This window comes from Oryzias melastigma, linkage group LG24 (assembly GCF_002922805.2).
Source record: "Oryzias melastigma strain HK-1 linkage group LG24, ASM292280v2, whole genome shotgun sequence".
NCBI lineage: Eukaryota > Metazoa > Chordata > Actinopteri > Beloniformes > Adrianichthyidae > Oryzias > Oryzias melastigma.
The window spans coordinates 18,496,524-18,512,349 of record NC_050535.1 but is presented as its reverse complement, the minus strand read 5'-3'; the positions used below and the strand labels follow the sequence as shown (position 1 = coordinate 18,512,349).

Sequence of the window (15,826 nt, the reverse complement as noted above, 5' to 3'; positions counted from 1 at the left end):
CCTTAAAAGGAAGACAGGGGCGGGGCTGTGCAGTGGGTGGAGCTACACCTACCTAATGAAATTACTATAATATTTCGTCACAAAGAAGCCGACTGAAGCTAAAGTGTTTGAATTTCTTCTCCAGCTAAGAGAACCGCATTCTACAGTATGTCCTGTTTATCAATGTTTTATTTTATTTTATTTTTTGTCAGTGTGGTTTATTTCACTTTTTTAACCCCTACCTACTTGGGTTCAATTTTTTGCATGCAGTTTTTTTTTTTTTTTTTTGGATGAAACGTTTCTGTAAGGTGTCTTAACTGGGTGGGAGGTACACACGGTTCTTTGGAAATTCAAACAATTTTGCAGATCCATTAAAAAAGGCTTGTTTAAGTTAACTTGTTTGTCTTCTGTCATGCTCACTCCTCAGTTTATCTCCAAATGTAAAGGGTCTAAAATATATAGTATAATCTGAATCTTAAATAGTAACCTGTTGTGGATTAGATCAGAACCAGTGGAATTGATGCTTCCTCCACTGTGTCATTATGAGAAAGTTTCCTTTAAATTGATCAGATTTACATGAATACTACATAATGCTTTCCACTAAAGTTAAATAGAGTGTACCTATTTTTAAAAAGTTTGATTGAACTTAAGTTAAATGAGGGAGAAGGAAGTAGACATTTTCTAAAATATTTTTTTGTACTAAAGTCTTAAATATTTCTGTCGAAGTGTGTAACTACTTTCAGTCTTTGCTGCCCTCTGGTGGTGACAGTGTCCTAAAAATTGAATCACTATTTAGTGCTAGTACTGGTGTGTATCAATCATGAGATGGGTGAATATAGACCACAATGCATTGCTTTTGAAAGATTTTTCATATTAAAAAAAACTATTTAAGTTTTCTTAATCAGAACTGAGTGGATTCATAAATAGTCTTTGTATTTATTTATTTGGTTTTTACTTTGGTAAATTTCATTAAAAAAATATAGTAGTGAACAAAATATGTTAAAATCCAGGGTTCTGGAAAGTTTCACACTGAAATTTTTTTTTGAGGGTGAGGAAATTCAGGTGATGTTTTTTAGTTAAAGGCCTCCATATGAGAAAAATATAACGGGCAAAAAGTCAAAATGTTACAAGGATAAAGTTGCATAATTATGAGAAAAAACATTGAAGAATTTACTAAATGTATGCTGAGGAAAAGACCTGCTTTTTCAAAAATCAAACGTAACATTTAGATTTTAAAATTTGACAAAGACAAACATTGCTAGTAGTGCTGGCACGATTAGACGACTAATTTAATAGTCGATTATATGGAGTCAGTGTTGTAAAGTTGAACAAAATTGTGAACATTCAGCACCAAAAAAGGAAAATTTAGACAAAAACTTCATCTTTAGTGATAAATGGTTTTGTTTCAGATGCCGACCTTTGATTTAATCTAGTTTTAATCCCAGAAACTAATGAAGTAAAGAAGCTGCATAATACATTAAAAGTTTAATAAACTATCATCTTAATCATCTTTATTTTTAGTTAGTTTAAAGCTAATGATCTTTGTACATGACCCAATTATTCGACTAGTTATAAAAAATAATCGGTAATTAGTCGACTAATAAAATAACTTTTTTTTTACTGGCAATTCAAAGAAATGGAATGGACATATCACCGTTTGCTTTCCTTTTCTTGTTAAACAAATGTACACGTTTATTTTAGTGAAAATAACATTTCAGATTTGAAAAAGCATTACTTTTTTCCTGCAATTTACAATTTTGTTTTCAAATTTTTTCCCTTAATTTTACAACTTTAGTCTCAAATGTTTAACTCGGTTGTAAAACTTCTCATTTTACCATCTCAATTTTATTACCCTTTCATAATTCTACAACTTGTCATAAAAAATACATTTGTCATGATTTAAATTATTTTACAACTTGAAAATAAGAACTTTACTCTTATTTTCCCTTCATAATGGCCTCTAAACTCTAAACATATTGAATAACTTATTCAAATTAGTTATTTTTTTGTATTAAAACAAAGTGTTTCACTGGTTTAAACAAAACTGTGGATTAAATAGACACTTTTATCCTTTAAAATCTGTTTATTCCTGACCCCTCGTCCCAGAATCACATGTATGAAAAATAAACTTAAAACAAAACCAGTGCTGGGTGAGGCGTCGCCACGACAACTACATTCAGGTTTTTTTTTCCTACAAATGGAAGGACAGCGAGTAAACCCCCACTCGACACGTGAGGAGGAGTCCACCTCCCATCAGGTGCTACATAGTGTGATTACCCATAATTCATAGTGTTTCCTCCACATGCGGGTTCATCGGGGCTCCGGACCCACATTTTTAGTGCTTTGGTTGATGATGTAAAGTTCAGAGTTCCTGTCAGAAACAGACACTGGCCTGTCCAGAGAGAAGGGGGCGGGGCTATGTACAACCTGTATACAACTTCATTTATAAATACACTTTAAGTATAAATTAGAAAAATAAAACTAGTGTAGTACAATCAGCTACTGCTACTCATTTAAATGCCAGTCTGATTATTGACCCTCGTAATATTTGGTAAAACCACAGAATCAAAACAAGAGGCACAGCAAAGGATCATGGGAGCCACTCCTCCCTGCTATGAAATACATACCCAGGGAAACGCATTCAAATATAAATTAGGACAAATTCTGGAAATTTCTCTGAAAAACGCAGCAATACTCAAGCGGTATCTACAGCTTTAAATAAATTAAGGCTTTTGAGGGTTGAAGAGCACGCCGATTCTTTTGTGTTGGGGGCGGGGTTTAAGGGTCCAAACCTCCCCCCAGATCAAGATAGTTTTAAGAAAACATAGTGGGGATTTTTGTAAGACGGAGATTCTGGTTCCCGTTTTTCCTCGTAGAATAAAGTAAACGGGTTTTCGTGGTGGTCATCTACACGTAGACCTGCTCCTGGCTCTGTGCGTCCGGCGGCGCGCCCTCGCAGTCCTCGTCGTAGCCGTCGTACTCGATGGGTTTGGGGCAGCTGTACGGGTGTCCGTAGCCGTCGAAGAAGCGGCGGAAGGTGAACTCGTAGAAGGCGTGCTCGGGGTGCTTCCCGTTGCGGAACAGCGACGTCAGCGTGTCGTTGTAGTTGTTCTCGCTGTCCATGCTCCGCAGTTTGTCCGGGTCCACGGGGTCGAAGTTGGAGGTGTCCGTGGAGTGGGCGATGGTGGGAATGTAGGGCGCCACCTGCTGCCGGAGGTCACTGGAGAAGTCGATGGTCCTGAAGAAGGGGTGGGCTTTGATTTCGTCGGCGCCGTTTGTGCCGAGGCGGTCGTCGGGGCCGCGGCACAGTTTGACGATGAGATCGGACGCCTCGGGGCTGAGCTTGGCTTGGGGGGGGATGTGCAGCGTGCTCTTCCAGTTGATCACCTTCAGACACAGCGACACAGGCGTAAGAGGAGCGCAAGCTCGCCGCGTTTCACCGCAGCTGCTTCACATACCTTCATCTGAGTCTCAATGGGCGTGTTGGCGAAGAATGGCGGCTGTCCCACCACCATCTCATACAGAATGACGCCCACGCTCCACCAGTCGCAGAGCTGTGTGTATCCTGCAGGGACAAACTGATCTGAAATCTGTTCTGAACCTCCACTCACACTAAACACCTGCAGATGATCGATCGGCTGCTGAAGAACGAGCTCATGAATTTGTGGATGAAATGCACCAAAAACAGTAAAATAAACCGTTTTTTTATCATCATTGATGGCTTTACACTTCCTGCTGCATTGACATGATCCTGTGGAGGAGGATGTCTAATTTCTGTCAAACGTTATAAACTATTATTATAAATATTCTTTGAAAGTAAAAAAGTTCTGGAAAGCAAATATTTTTTTTAATTATAAACTTTTATTCTTCAAACATTTTGTTTGCAATTTAGGAAATTTTGATGTAGTTGTGTTCACATCCAGCACAATTCACGTGTGATCAATAATCTCTTAACCCTGTTGTCAGCCCCCCCTCCTCACCTGTTCTGAGCAGCACTTCCGGGGCGATATAGTTGGGCGTTCCAACCAGGGAGTGGGCCAGACAGCGCTGGTGCTGCCGGGCCTTCCTCCTCTCCAGCGGCTTCAGGCGGTCCGAGCAGCGGCAGTTGGCAGACTCCTCCCACTCCTTGCTGAAGTCCATGCTGTCCTGCCTCACGTGGTCTCCTGGGGCGGAGCAAAAAACACAAACTTCAGCAAAAGGACGCACCAAAACAACCGACCCGCATCCTTCAAATCTATAACTTTCTTGAATCAAAGTGGAACAGAAACAAAAACATTTTGTTCCTGAGGATCTTTGTTTCAGAGCTACACAGACATTTCTTCATTTACTAAACTGTTTTGGGGTCAATTGTCCTGAAGTTGAACTTTTTTTGTAATTTTTTTTTCTTTTTAAATCCATCAGCTTGAGTCAAAAGTGAGTTTTTAAATACATAAGTGTTTTAAAGCAGCAGTTTGGGGTCATAACTCTACATTTATTGGGGGAATTTGAGTTCAGAAGAACATCATGTTCATAAACTTCTGGAATCAAAAGGTGCAAACACTTTACTTTGTTGTTGGGGTTTCCCCCCCCAAAACAAACGATTTATTTAGTCAAAATTTGGTTGGAAATTGAGTTCTCAAGTAGAGCTGCCACAAATGATTATGTTAATAGTTGACTAATCGCTGATTATTTTTTCCAATTAGTCGAGTAATCAGGTGATCCGCTAAGTGGATGTAAATCACACATCTTAACCATCATTAGCTTTAAACCAACTAAAAACTAAATATATAGCATTACCTGTGATAATGCTAGTGAGAAGGCTGTAAGCTGAATTTGGCCGTTGAAGATGGTAGAGCCGATAGCTGAAGAGGCTGAAATTGATAGCTGAAAACGCTGAAGCTGATAGCCAACTAAGATATTACTTAAATTTCAAAATAGCCTAAAAACCTGAAAAAGCCCAAGTAAGCTAAAACAGCTAGCATGCAGCTAAAACATTAGCTAAACTCCAAATTAGCCTTAAAACTTTAATAAATGCTAAAATAGTCCAAAAATCTACCATAATGCTAATATAACTTTCAACTTTACAACACTCAGACTCCGTATAATATAAAGTAACGACTCATCGACTATTAAATTAGTCGTCGATTATTTTAATAGTCGATCGGTCGACTAATCGTGGCGGACTCGGACTCACCGCTCTGGTAGTACTTGGAGTCGTGCGTCCAGCGGAACCCAGTGCACAGGCCGAAGTCGGTCAGCTTGATGTGTCCGTCCTGGTCGATGAGGATGTTGTCCGGCTTGATGTCTCTGTGGATGAAGCCCATCTTGTGGACGCTCTCCACGGCGCACGTCAGCTCGGCGATGTAGAACTGCGCCAGGTCCTCCTTGAAGATGCCCAGCCGGATGAGGAGGCTCATCATGTCCCCCCCGGGGATGTACTCCATGACAAAGTACAGGTTGTCCTTGTCCTGGAAGGAGTAGTAGAGCCGCACCACCCACTCGTTGTCGGCCTCTGCCAGGATGTCCCTCTCGGCCTTCACGTGTGCAACCTGGTTTCTCAGGAGGACGTCCTTCTTGCGGAGCGTCTTCATGGCGTACAGCGATCCCGTGTCTTCTTTCCTGGCCAGGCACACCTGCCCGAAGGCGCCGATACCCAGAGTCTTGATCTGCTTGAACATGGACTTCTCCATCTTGGCGCGCTTGAGGCGGATGTAGTTGGACTCCTTCTGGCAGAGCATCATTCGCATCTGCTCCTGAGCTTCTGAGGACAAGCCCACCTGAGACGAAACGAGTCCAGTCAGCAAAAACAGCGGCAAATTAATGACGTCAAACATTGAAGTGGGGGGGTCATGCTAGCGTGCTTGACTGATGCAGTTCAAAGAAGAAGAAGAAGATCAGACCTGAAGCAGCAGAAACGTTTACCTTTCAGATCAGGAGATAAAGACAGAGCAGCTAAGAAAAAAGAGCAGGAAAAAGGTCAAAGGGCGCCCACAGATTGGGGGAGGGGGGTTGGACCCAGAGGGGGGGTTCCTCACCCGCTGCATCTCGCTCTCCAGCTGCTTCCTCCGGCGGATCCTCTGCTGGTGGTTCTTCAGGATGTTTTCCACGTGTTGCTCCATGAAGAACTTGAAGGCCTGGGGGGAGTACAGCGGCACCCTCCCGGACTCCCCCCTGGGCTCGTCCTTCTTGTTGCGGCGGACGGGGACGGGCGAGGTGGTGATCTGCTTCCTCTCCTTCTCCGTGGTCTCAGGGGTGTCCGGCGCCTTCTCTCTGGAGTTCTCGCCGCTCGCCGCCTCCTCCGCCTTCGCCTCCTCTCTGCTCGGCTTGTACGCCGGCGGGCCGAGCGCGCCCTGCTGCTGGAGGAGGTGCTTGGGGTAGGGCGGGGGTGGGCCCTGGTAGCTGGGTGCCTCGGTGGGAGCCTGGGGAACGGGGAGGGGGGGCTCGGAGTATGTAGGTCCAGGCAACGCCCCCTGCTGGATCCAGGGTGGGTGCGTGGGGGCGACGGCGGTGTGGAGCTCGGGCTTCTGGACTTTGGTGCTCCTGACGGGGTTCAGGATGGGGGCTGGCGTGATGGCGGTGACAGTTGTGGCAGAGGGTTGGGAGCTGGCGGGGTGGGCGGGTCTGCCGTTCAGCTGGGGGGTGTTGAAAGAGTTGGAGCGGGCCGGCACGTTGTGCTGCCACGACGGGGACAGGTCCTGGTTACTGTTGCTGGCAGGCGGCGGCTGGCTCTGGGGCCAGGGCTGGGGGGCCATGCTGTACATCTCCAGGTTGTGGCTGTTCCGGTTGCTGGACATCAGGGAGGGGGGGATGTTACCACCGTTGATGTAGGAAGGAGACGAGGCAGGTCCCCCCACCTGGGGGTCAGTGGAGCTGCTCTGATTGACAGGGTAAGGGGGAGGGGGCTGCCTGCTCCCCCCTGACACATGGTCCAGTTGGGAGGAGCCACTCGAAGTCCTGCTGGAGGGAAAGGTGAACTTGCTCCCCCCGGAGCTTTGCATTATGATGGGCTGATGACTTCCAGAGGCGGGGCTGATTCCTCGCTGGTTTGGGGCTGCGGGGGTGGGATACCCATCAACCCAAGGGGGTTGCGGCACCGGAGAGATGCGGGGGGGAAAGAAATCCATATTTCCAGTTAGCCGGTTGGTCGACGGGTTGTTGTCCCAGGACGACGCAGGAGGAACGGTCCCGCGGTTGGGAGGTGGCGTGACGCTGCGCATCTGAGGAGGCAAGGGGGGGTTGACCCTCTGGTTGGCGGCTGGGTGACCCTGCGGGAAAGGAGGGGAAGGTCCCGGGCTGTCCGAGCGGTACATCATTCCGTCCACCATGTTTGGGCCGTGGCGAGGGCCCAAAGACTCCATGGAACCTTTCCAGCTCGGCCGCCGCAGCACCACCTGCGGCATGTGGAAGGCTTCTACACAAACACACACACACACACAGCTTCAGTCGTTTAAATTTATTTGGGAGATTTTTAAATAAATAATCTGGAAATAAACGGTGATTAACAAGAACTTAATAGATTAAAAGCTTCATATTTTCCATCTAGGACATGATCAGGTCCAAAAGCCACGCCCCCTCAGAGGAGATTCTGGAAACTTCAGATCAACATAAAAAATGGCCTCTTAAGAGATTTAGGCTGTCAGATTTTGGTTAAAAACTTCCTAATCATAATTAAAACACTACCAGGTACCTCTTTTTTAATTTAAAAAAATTGTCATAGGGGACTTTAAACGAAGCAGCTGTCACCACTGCCATACATACCGGGCACTTTCAGGCCTGCAGAGTTTGAACTGGACGCAGTCATCTGATCCCTCAATGGGTCCTGGTAATTCAGCTTTAACATGTAGTCCGGAGCGCCACCCCCACGGCGTCCGCCGGATGGCTTCAGAAGAGAACAACTGATTAAAGAGCTTTGAAGGTATGCAGTAAAAATCTCAATTCTGTCAAACGAGTGAATTTTTAGAGAGGTAATCGCTAACGTGTAACAGAGGCTTTTATCTGAAGCAGACGAACAGATAAAAATGAGAGGACTCCTCCTCCACAGCAACGCTGTGAACTATGCAGCTTCCATGGTATTAACTGTACCAGCTTGTCGAATACCTGACATTTCCCACATAACTCCTCTCTAAACAAGGTGTACCATGTGACCGTCCTCCACCGCACAAGAATGTACAGAATGGAACACAATTATCTAAGAAGACCAAACAAATTCCTCACACCTCCTCGAACCCAGATGCGTCCTGGGACTTGTTTCCATCGGCGCCGGACGTGGTTGACTCCTCGCCCCCACAACCGTTTACTTTATACGGACCCAGGGACTTGCGGATCTCCTGTAAGGCCTTCTGGTGTTGGTTTTTGAGGTTCCCGCTGCGGCCCTGCTGCCGCGGGTCTTCAGGGGTCATCTTTCCTGGTCCGCCGGTGTCCCCTTTGGGCAGATCCGAGGGCTTGGTCAGGTTCCGCAGGCTGTTGCGTATTTCCTGCAGCATCTGCTGGCTGTTGCCGTTGAAGTTGCCATTGCAGTTGCTGACAGGGAAGGTCTTGGGTCTCATCTGTCTGTAGCCCTCGGCTTTCTCCCCTCTCCTCATGTAGGATCATATACGGTGACGATGGAAGGATGGAAGAGGGTCTCGGCAGCGCAGGCTTGCAGGCTCTGGTCGCTCCTCACAGCATGTTGCAGCTGGATGTGTTTTCAGCAGCGTGAGAACGACAAAGAATACATGTTATGCTACCAAACAGGTTAAGCCAATTCAATTCAGGGGCGCTGAAAAACAGGGTCATATTTCCGTCACAAACAGGAGCTACATTCGGCTTTAATCCGTTTACATCGCTGTTTCTGGGTGATATTTAATGTAGCTTAAATGTTTAATATCTAAAAGTTGACAGTACGTCTTCTATGACCAAAACTTGCTAGCTTGTTAGCTCTGTTAGCTAACGTAGCGCTACTTTGTTTGACGCTAATTCTACATCAATTAGCAGTAAAGATGTATGAATATTTAAAAATAAAAATATTGTTACATTACTATCATTGGAATAAGTGGTGCTTGTGATTAAAATAGTAAGCTATATACGTCAGAACACGTCTGTACGGCCTGTGTTTGCTAAAATGCAACAGCAGCTTTGAGGGTTAGCCTGTTAGCTCGGAGCAAAGAACCCTGAACCTACCAGCGCGTGAAGCGGCCGCTTTCCTCCCCGTTTAAACGGCTTGTTGTGTTTTCGTGTTGATTTGTGGGAAGCAGGACGCGGGTTCAATGGAAAATGTTTTTGGCTGAGCCGCGGTGGCTGGTTTCTTGTTGCGCTGAATTCCCGGGATGTCTGAATGACAAGTAAACGGTGCCGTCGGAGAACGGTGATGTACTTCCGGAAGCTGCTACTTTCAAAATAAAACCCCTTAAAGTCTAGAAACAAACAGGAAATTATGTCAAAACCAACCAATCGGTCTGAAAAAAAAACATTGACTAACGCATTTGAACACGAAAATATTGTCAATTTACTATTTCAAACCACGTTTTATTTACACAAATGCAGAATTAGAAAAATTCTCACATTTTTTGGGTTGTATAATTGAACTACATCAAAATCATCCATGTTGAACTTTGTGCCTTGTTTAATTTCCTCTTTTTTAACTTATTTTTTTGCATATTACCCCCAGTGTTAGAATATAATAATTATTATTATAGTTAATTTGTTTTGGAAGCATCTGTCTCAATTAGTTCTGTAAATTTATTTGCAATAAATACACTAAAAAATAAATTAAAAAACACATTTTAAAAATGACTTAAAAAAACAAGGCATTAAAAAAATAACTTAGAAAAGAAAAGTGCATTTTAAAAATGACTTAAAAAATAATCAGAAAAAAAATCTTAAAAAGATCTAAATAATTCTAAAATTGTTAAAAATGACTAGTGCTTCATACAATATGAATTGTCTTTACGGTACAGCGTGTAATTTCATAACGGATGTATTCGTCTGTGAGCATTAGTCCTATAAAGATGATTTTAGGAGCAAAAATATTTGTATTGATTGAAGAATTGATGATAAAAACATTTATAACATACGTTTTGTGACAAAGTATTACTTTAAGATGCTTTTATCACATTTAATTTTAAATACGGGCCGCTTTTCCCAGACAACTTTATTTTTTTGTACATAAACATTCACCTTATGGCACATCAGCTTTTTCATTGATTCATACATGTGGTTTAGTGGAGTTTCACAAGGGATTTTGTAAATAAATATCTAGTAAATCAAATGTTTATATTTAACAATAAATAAAAGACTGAGAAAAAAACTATTGTTTTATTTGTAATTTAATAACATTTTAAATCAATTCTGTACAAAACAAATAGAAAGTTAGAAAGTTTTCTTTCCTCACAAAAGGCTTTTTTTTTTTTTTTTAAACCGGGACACGTCTGTTGACAAAAATGGCCTCTCCGTCAGTGCCGCAGACCAGACACTGTCCGATGACGTCCAGGCTGTTGACCGACATGGTCTGGCTGGGCAGCATGTGAGTGGTCTCCAGGCGGCCTTTGCCGGAGTCTCCGCTGAGCCAGGCGCTGCTGAGGGGGCGGTTCCCGTGGGAGTTCACGGCGCTGTTCCTGCCGCCTGTCAACAGTTCAAACAATCCAACGTTCATCTCCAACTACAAATGTTCTCAGGATTACACCAAAATTCAGTAAAAACAGGAAACGCATCAACGTTTACATTTAAGGATCAAAATAATGTCCCTGTAATTAAATTTCAACGTCTTTTGCGTCAAATTCTAAACATTTTAAGCTCCATCATAACAAATATTGTTTCATTTTAACCCATTCTAAAGGGCTGACTTTGTTTTTAGCCAAAACACACAAATCCCTGTTGTACAAATTAGGACCGATAAGCTGTAATTAGACTTCAGAGAATTTTTGAGCTTCAACAAAATCTGTTTAGTTGGAAGTAAAGTGATGTTTGATGAACACAAAGCAGAGGAATGTGTGAAGTCATGACTGTGTTTTTAGAGTCCACAACCAGAGAGAGAAATGTCTTTAAGGAATTCTCAGAGAGCCACAACGGTGAGGAGGGCAGAAAAACAAGGTCAATGTTTTTTAGTTTGTTTTTTTTTTAACTCAAAACTACTAGTCAGAAATTGTTGTAGAAATATTTGGCACAAAAAGGAACTGAGAAGATGTATTTAAATCACACAAGAGTATGGATCTAATTTGGGGCCAATATTGTTTGAAACCCAAATAAAACTAATTGGAAAGATTATTGGTGTTCGGCCAAAAATGTCCAAAACTTTTTGCTATTCTAAAATAAACTTAATTATTTTCAGCATCAAATGTTCTGGTTTTTAGGTTTTGAAAGTCAAAATCACAATTTAAAATCTTTTTTTCATTTTCAAATCTGAAAATTTCTGTATCAAGAAAAACTTTTGGCCCCGTTGTGGCGCATTGGGGCGGGGCTAACACGAAGGACCAATCAAAATCGATGAGGGTGGTAACTTCAGTCCCGGTGCATTCACTGACTCTGAGAACTGTGATAATTACAGTCAGGAAATGACTGTTTAGTCTGTTCTATCATAGTCTGAAGTTGTGCCTAGATGGCTGTAAAAAGCAGTTTTATTGCATACAAACTGCGTGTCCAAATCAAAGCACCATCTTATTGTTACATACAGGCTTCGAAAACGTTCTTATGCTTGAATAAAATGGCTAACCACCCTCATTGATTTTGATTGGACCTTCGTGTTAGCCCCGCCTCATGCATTTTTTCATCTGCTCCTGATTTCCAGCAATTTGAATAAAGAAATGCTCAGAAATGAATTTTAAGCTCAGTTTTTCTTCCTATATGTCCTCCATTATCAGAAAGACACCATAAGAACATGATTTCCATCGTTACTGCTGATGACTTGCCTTGTAGGAACGAGGGCATCTCGGAGTGCGAGGCGGTCTCCCAGTGCAGCAGCGAGCCGTCCTCCGAACACGTGAACAGATGATCCGGATTTGTGGGGTGGAAGTGAATCTCCCACACTGACGAGTGAATCCAAAGAGGAGTTAGTGAAACGAAACCAGAGAGAGATGTTTAAAGTGAAATAAAGAACTGACTTTCAGCAGAGTGCGCCTCCATGAGTGAGATGGGCGTCCCGCCCTGTCTCACGTCCCACACACAGAGCATGCCGTCCTGGCCGCCGGTGGCTACAATGTGCTGCTGGTTGGGATGTCTGTCAACGCAGTGCAGAGGAGCTCTGTCTCCGGACCTGGTGGAAGAAAACCAAACAAAGCTGCCACGGTTGGTCGACTAATCGACTATTAAAATAGTTGACGACTAATTTAATAGTCGATTAGTCGTTTCTTCATATTGTAGAGAGTCAGAGTGTAGTAAAGCTGAAGGTTATAATGACATTCTGCTAGCTTTTTGGACTATTTTGGCATTTATTAAGGTTTTTTCAGCTTATTTGGAGTTTCGCTAATATTTTAGCTACATGCTAACTGTTTTGGCTAATTTTGGCTTTTTTGTTTTATAGGCTATTTTGGAGTATTGGTAATATTTCATGCTAGCTGTTTTGGCTAACTTAAGCTTTTTTTTGTTTTTTAGGCTGTTTTGAAATTTAGCTAATATTTCAGCTGCATGCTAGCTGTTTTGGCTAATTTAGTCTTTTTTGTTTTTTAGGCTATTTTGGCATCTAACAAATATTTTTGCAGACTATCAGCTTCAGCACTTTCATTTTGATTTCAGCTATCAACTTCTTCTGCCAAATTCAGCGGACAGTATTCACACTAGTATTATCACAGATAATGCTAGTGTGAATATATTCAGTTTTTAGTTATTTTAAAGCTAATGATGGTTAAGAAGTTGTGCTTTACATCCACTTTGCGCATTACTCAACTAATCGGAAAAAATAATTTGTGATTAGTTTACTATTAAAATAATCGTTTGTTGCAGCACTACTGAAAGGACAAAAACACAAAAAGGATCAAATGTCAGAGCTCTTACAGGGACAGAATCTGTGACGGGGAGCTGGTTTGTTGCCGGAGGTCCCACAGCTTCAGCTGGCCGATGGAGTTCACAGTCAGAACCTCCGTGGTCCTCAGGTAAGTCACCGCGTGAATTGTGCTGCTGTCGGCATTCTCTGCCAAACACAACAAGTTTTAACATCGCACCAACGAGGTGGAAACGCTCAGGTTCTCCTCTCACCGATGACTCGGACCGCTCCTTCCTGGTCGGCTCTGAAGACCACGATCCGGCCGTCCTCCCCGACCGTGACGATCTCCGGGCTGCTGCAGACCACAGCGGTGCACGGCGCGTTGTCACAGGGGTAGCTGTGCGCCCTCGGCCACTGCTGCAGAACTGAAATAGTCTGTTCAGGAAACAGAAAAAAAAAAACGCAATTTTAAACCCAAACTATCGTTTATCAGGAAAAATCGTAAACAAACGACGTACACGAGTGTTTGGATGATGGCGGAAAATAGTGACTGCTCCTGTTGACGACGCTGAGACTATCCGTTCATGGTCCAAGAACTAAAACATGAAACACAGCAGAGAAAGAGAAAACAAATGACATATTTTAAATTTAAACAATATACACATTACAAACCCTAAAGTCTGATCATCTTTTCATCGATTATAAAAGTGTTGTTAGTGGTCTTTTCATTATGATTATGCCTAGGGCTGGATTGATTTAAAATTACAAGATCAATAATCGACAGAATATAGAAAGATCCGGTTCACGAGTGAGCAGACGTGTGTCTTCAACTCTCTTTAAATGTTACTGGGAATAAAAAAACACAACTTGCATTCAATCTGATCAGAAGTGGATTACATAACTGTGAAAAACTGTAAAATGAGGTAGCTAAGCAGGGGTGGGATTATATAAATTCACTTCTTCCCACTCCTTCTCAAGTAATTAATCAAATTCATCTTGACTTTAGTTAATAATTATGGTTTTTAATGAATCAAATGTGACACTAGTCTATTTTCTAATCAATGCATTTTATTATTTCTGTAATAAGTTTGCATGTTCTGTCCTGTATTTTTCACAATCAATGCTTGAAATAAACCGAATAAATCAATTTAGCACATAAAGCTAAAGTCTGCTAGCATAATGCTAACATTTAATGGAATTTCCCATTGGACAGCTAATGCTAACGCTAACATACATTGCTGACTAAATTAACATCTTTCTGAACTCACAGGTATACATTTTCCCAAACTCTTACGGATTTTTTTTTTTTAAATTTAAAGTATTGGATAATTTGTGGTGTAAAACACAGTTTTTGCTCATACTTTCGTCTTCTTCCGGAATAAGGTGTAATGCTAAACTGTGATCTCCACCTAGTGGTCAAACTGAAACGTCCTCCAGGAGAAGCAGAACAATGTTTCCAATGTTAATGATCTGAACATTTTAGTTAGAACTTCTCCTTTAGAGAATCCATGTAACACTGGATGATATTAACAATCTCATTATTTCACTGATACATTTATAGTATGTGAACTGGATCAGATTAATGTAGATATTTTCAAAACATATAGTACATTATTAATGTATTTCTAATCAAATGTGTATAAATGTGTAAACTCAAAATTTAATTGAATGGAACTGAATTGAGAGGATCAAAAGAATAAAAAAAGAAATCTGAACCAAATTGATCCAGACTCCAGTGAATCGAATCGTTTCTGGAAATGATTATTGACACCCAGCCCTAATTATGCCACAAGAGCATGTTAAAAACACAATTTTCATCCAAGTGTGTCTTTAACCTCTTAAGCCTTGGCGTCCTCAAGTCTGGATGTCAAATTTTGGGTTCTATTACCACAGTGGTTAATCCAGGGGGTCCTGTGACCGCGTGTGTAGAGGGCTAGCTCAAACATTATCTTGGTCTTAAGAGATAAAGAAACATTTAATAGATTTAGTAATTCATTTTATTTTACTTCAAAAAATAAATACAATTCTGACCATAATTTGAGGGGGGAAAACAAGACAACCTTGAGAATGAAAAGGCAGCAGCAGACACACAGATCCAATAAATCTACTACTTACAAACTGATCGACTGAGTTTCTTGATTCATTGATTAAAGTCTGTTATAGGAAACAGATCAAGCTGACTCAAAATAGCTCAAAACTATTAAAATTAGGAAAAATAACTATTTTAGGAAGCACATGGTTTAATAAAACCAAGAGTTGGAACTCAAAATGTAAACAAAGTACATCTGAGTGAAACATCTAAGAAATAAAGAAGCATCAACATTGATGATCATGTCACTAGAAATTCAGGTCAGTTCGTTTTGGATTTCTTACTTGAAGGTCCAGAACATCCCCGTCGTGTTTGTGTTCACATAAAATCTGCGGGTCTCCTTCAAATCCGTCCTCTAATCCAGAATTGTTCTGATTCCCAGTGGACCAGATAGAAATCTTGTTATCCTGTAAATCAACGAGTTTCACGTTAAATGATTCCTCAGTGAACAGTCCATTTCCTAAATCACAAGGAACGACAAATGAATTAAAACAATTTCAAAAAATGTATTTGACTCGGTTAAACTCATAAAATTAGTCAATTAGCAAAGTTAAAAACAAACTATCTTGATTTGTTTGGTTCGTTGAAGCTAGCTAACCTCGTTGTCCCACGAGCCCGCAGCAAAGACTTCTGGTTGTTGCAGTGAAGAATAGGATACCGGACTCCACCTCGTCTTACTGATTTTCTGAGACACGTATTTCGCATTTATGCTCTCCATGGAAATAAAACCCTTTTTTTCAAATTCAGAAATGTTGTTTTTAGCTTATAGCTCACGCTTTGCACAAAAATCTACCCGCCTGCTGCTTAGTACGTCACTACGGTGGCCAGGAAAGACCAAATCACACTCTGGCATACTCGTTGGTACTCTGTCTCCACCTAGCGGCCGT

General features: G+C 42.0%; 2 protein-coding genes across 2 annotated transcripts; both read right to left on the bottom strand.

Annotated features, from left to right (window-relative positions):
* Positions 1-2,047: 2,047 nt before the first annotated feature.
* Positions 2,048-9,710, bottom strand: lats1 (large tumor suppressor kinase 1). The gene is made up of 8 exons (XM_024291214.2): positions 9,118-9,710; positions 8,175-8,632; positions 7,717-7,837; positions 5,994-7,369; positions 5,153-5,735; positions 3,960-4,142; positions 3,438-3,544; positions 2,048-3,366 (listed from the first exon to the last, which is right to left on the bottom strand). Exons 2-8 carry the CDS (start codon positions 8,538-8,540, stop codon positions 2,887-2,889), a joined length of 3,216 nt encoding a protein of 1,071 aa, XP_024146982.1. The 5' UTR covers positions 8,541-8,632; positions 9,118-9,710; the 3' UTR covers positions 2,048-2,886.
* Positions 9,711-10,244: 534 nt separating this feature from the next.
* Positions 10,245-15,799, bottom strand: nup43 (nucleoporin 43). Its single transcript, XM_024291216.2, has 8 exons — positions 15,538-15,799; positions 15,224-15,346; positions 13,369-13,446; positions 13,123-13,285; positions 12,922-13,057; positions 12,033-12,184; positions 11,841-11,957; positions 10,245-10,557 (listed from the first exon to the last, which is right to left on the bottom strand). The coding sequence occupies exons 1-8, from the start codon at positions 15,655-15,657 to the stop codon at positions 10,349-10,351; spliced, it is 1,098 nt and encodes a 365-aa protein (XP_024146984.1). The 5' UTR covers positions 15,658-15,799; the 3' UTR covers positions 10,245-10,348.
* Between the last annotated feature and the right edge of the window lie 27 nt (positions 15,800-15,826).

Bases quoted from the DNA above. Each gene is read 5' to 3' on its own strand.
- lats1 (XM_024291214.2), bottom strand. From the start codon at position 8,540: ATGAGGAGAGGGGAGAAAGCCGAGGGCTACAGACAGATGAGACCCAAG. The intron at 4,143-5,152 runs GTGAGTCCGAGT...GCTCCGCCCCAG, and splicing joins CTCCAAGTACTACCAGAGCG to GAGACCACGTGAGGCAGGAC. The intron at 3,367-3,437 runs GTATGTGAAGCA...CTGTGTCTGAAG, and splicing joins CCATTGAGACTCAGATGAAG to GTGATCAACTGGAAGAGCAC.
- nup43 (XM_024291216.2), bottom strand. From the start codon at position 15,657: ATGGAGAGCATAAATGCGAAATACGTGTCTCAGAAAATCAGTAAGACG. The intron at 13,286-13,368 runs GTACGTCGTTTG...TTTCCTGAACAG, and splicing joins GCCATCATCCAAACACTCGT to ACTATTTCAGTTCTGCAGCA. The intron at 10,558-11,840 runs GCAAGTCATCAG...AACTGTTGACAG, and splicing joins GATGCCCTCGTTCCTACAAG to GCGGCAGGAACAGCGCCGTG.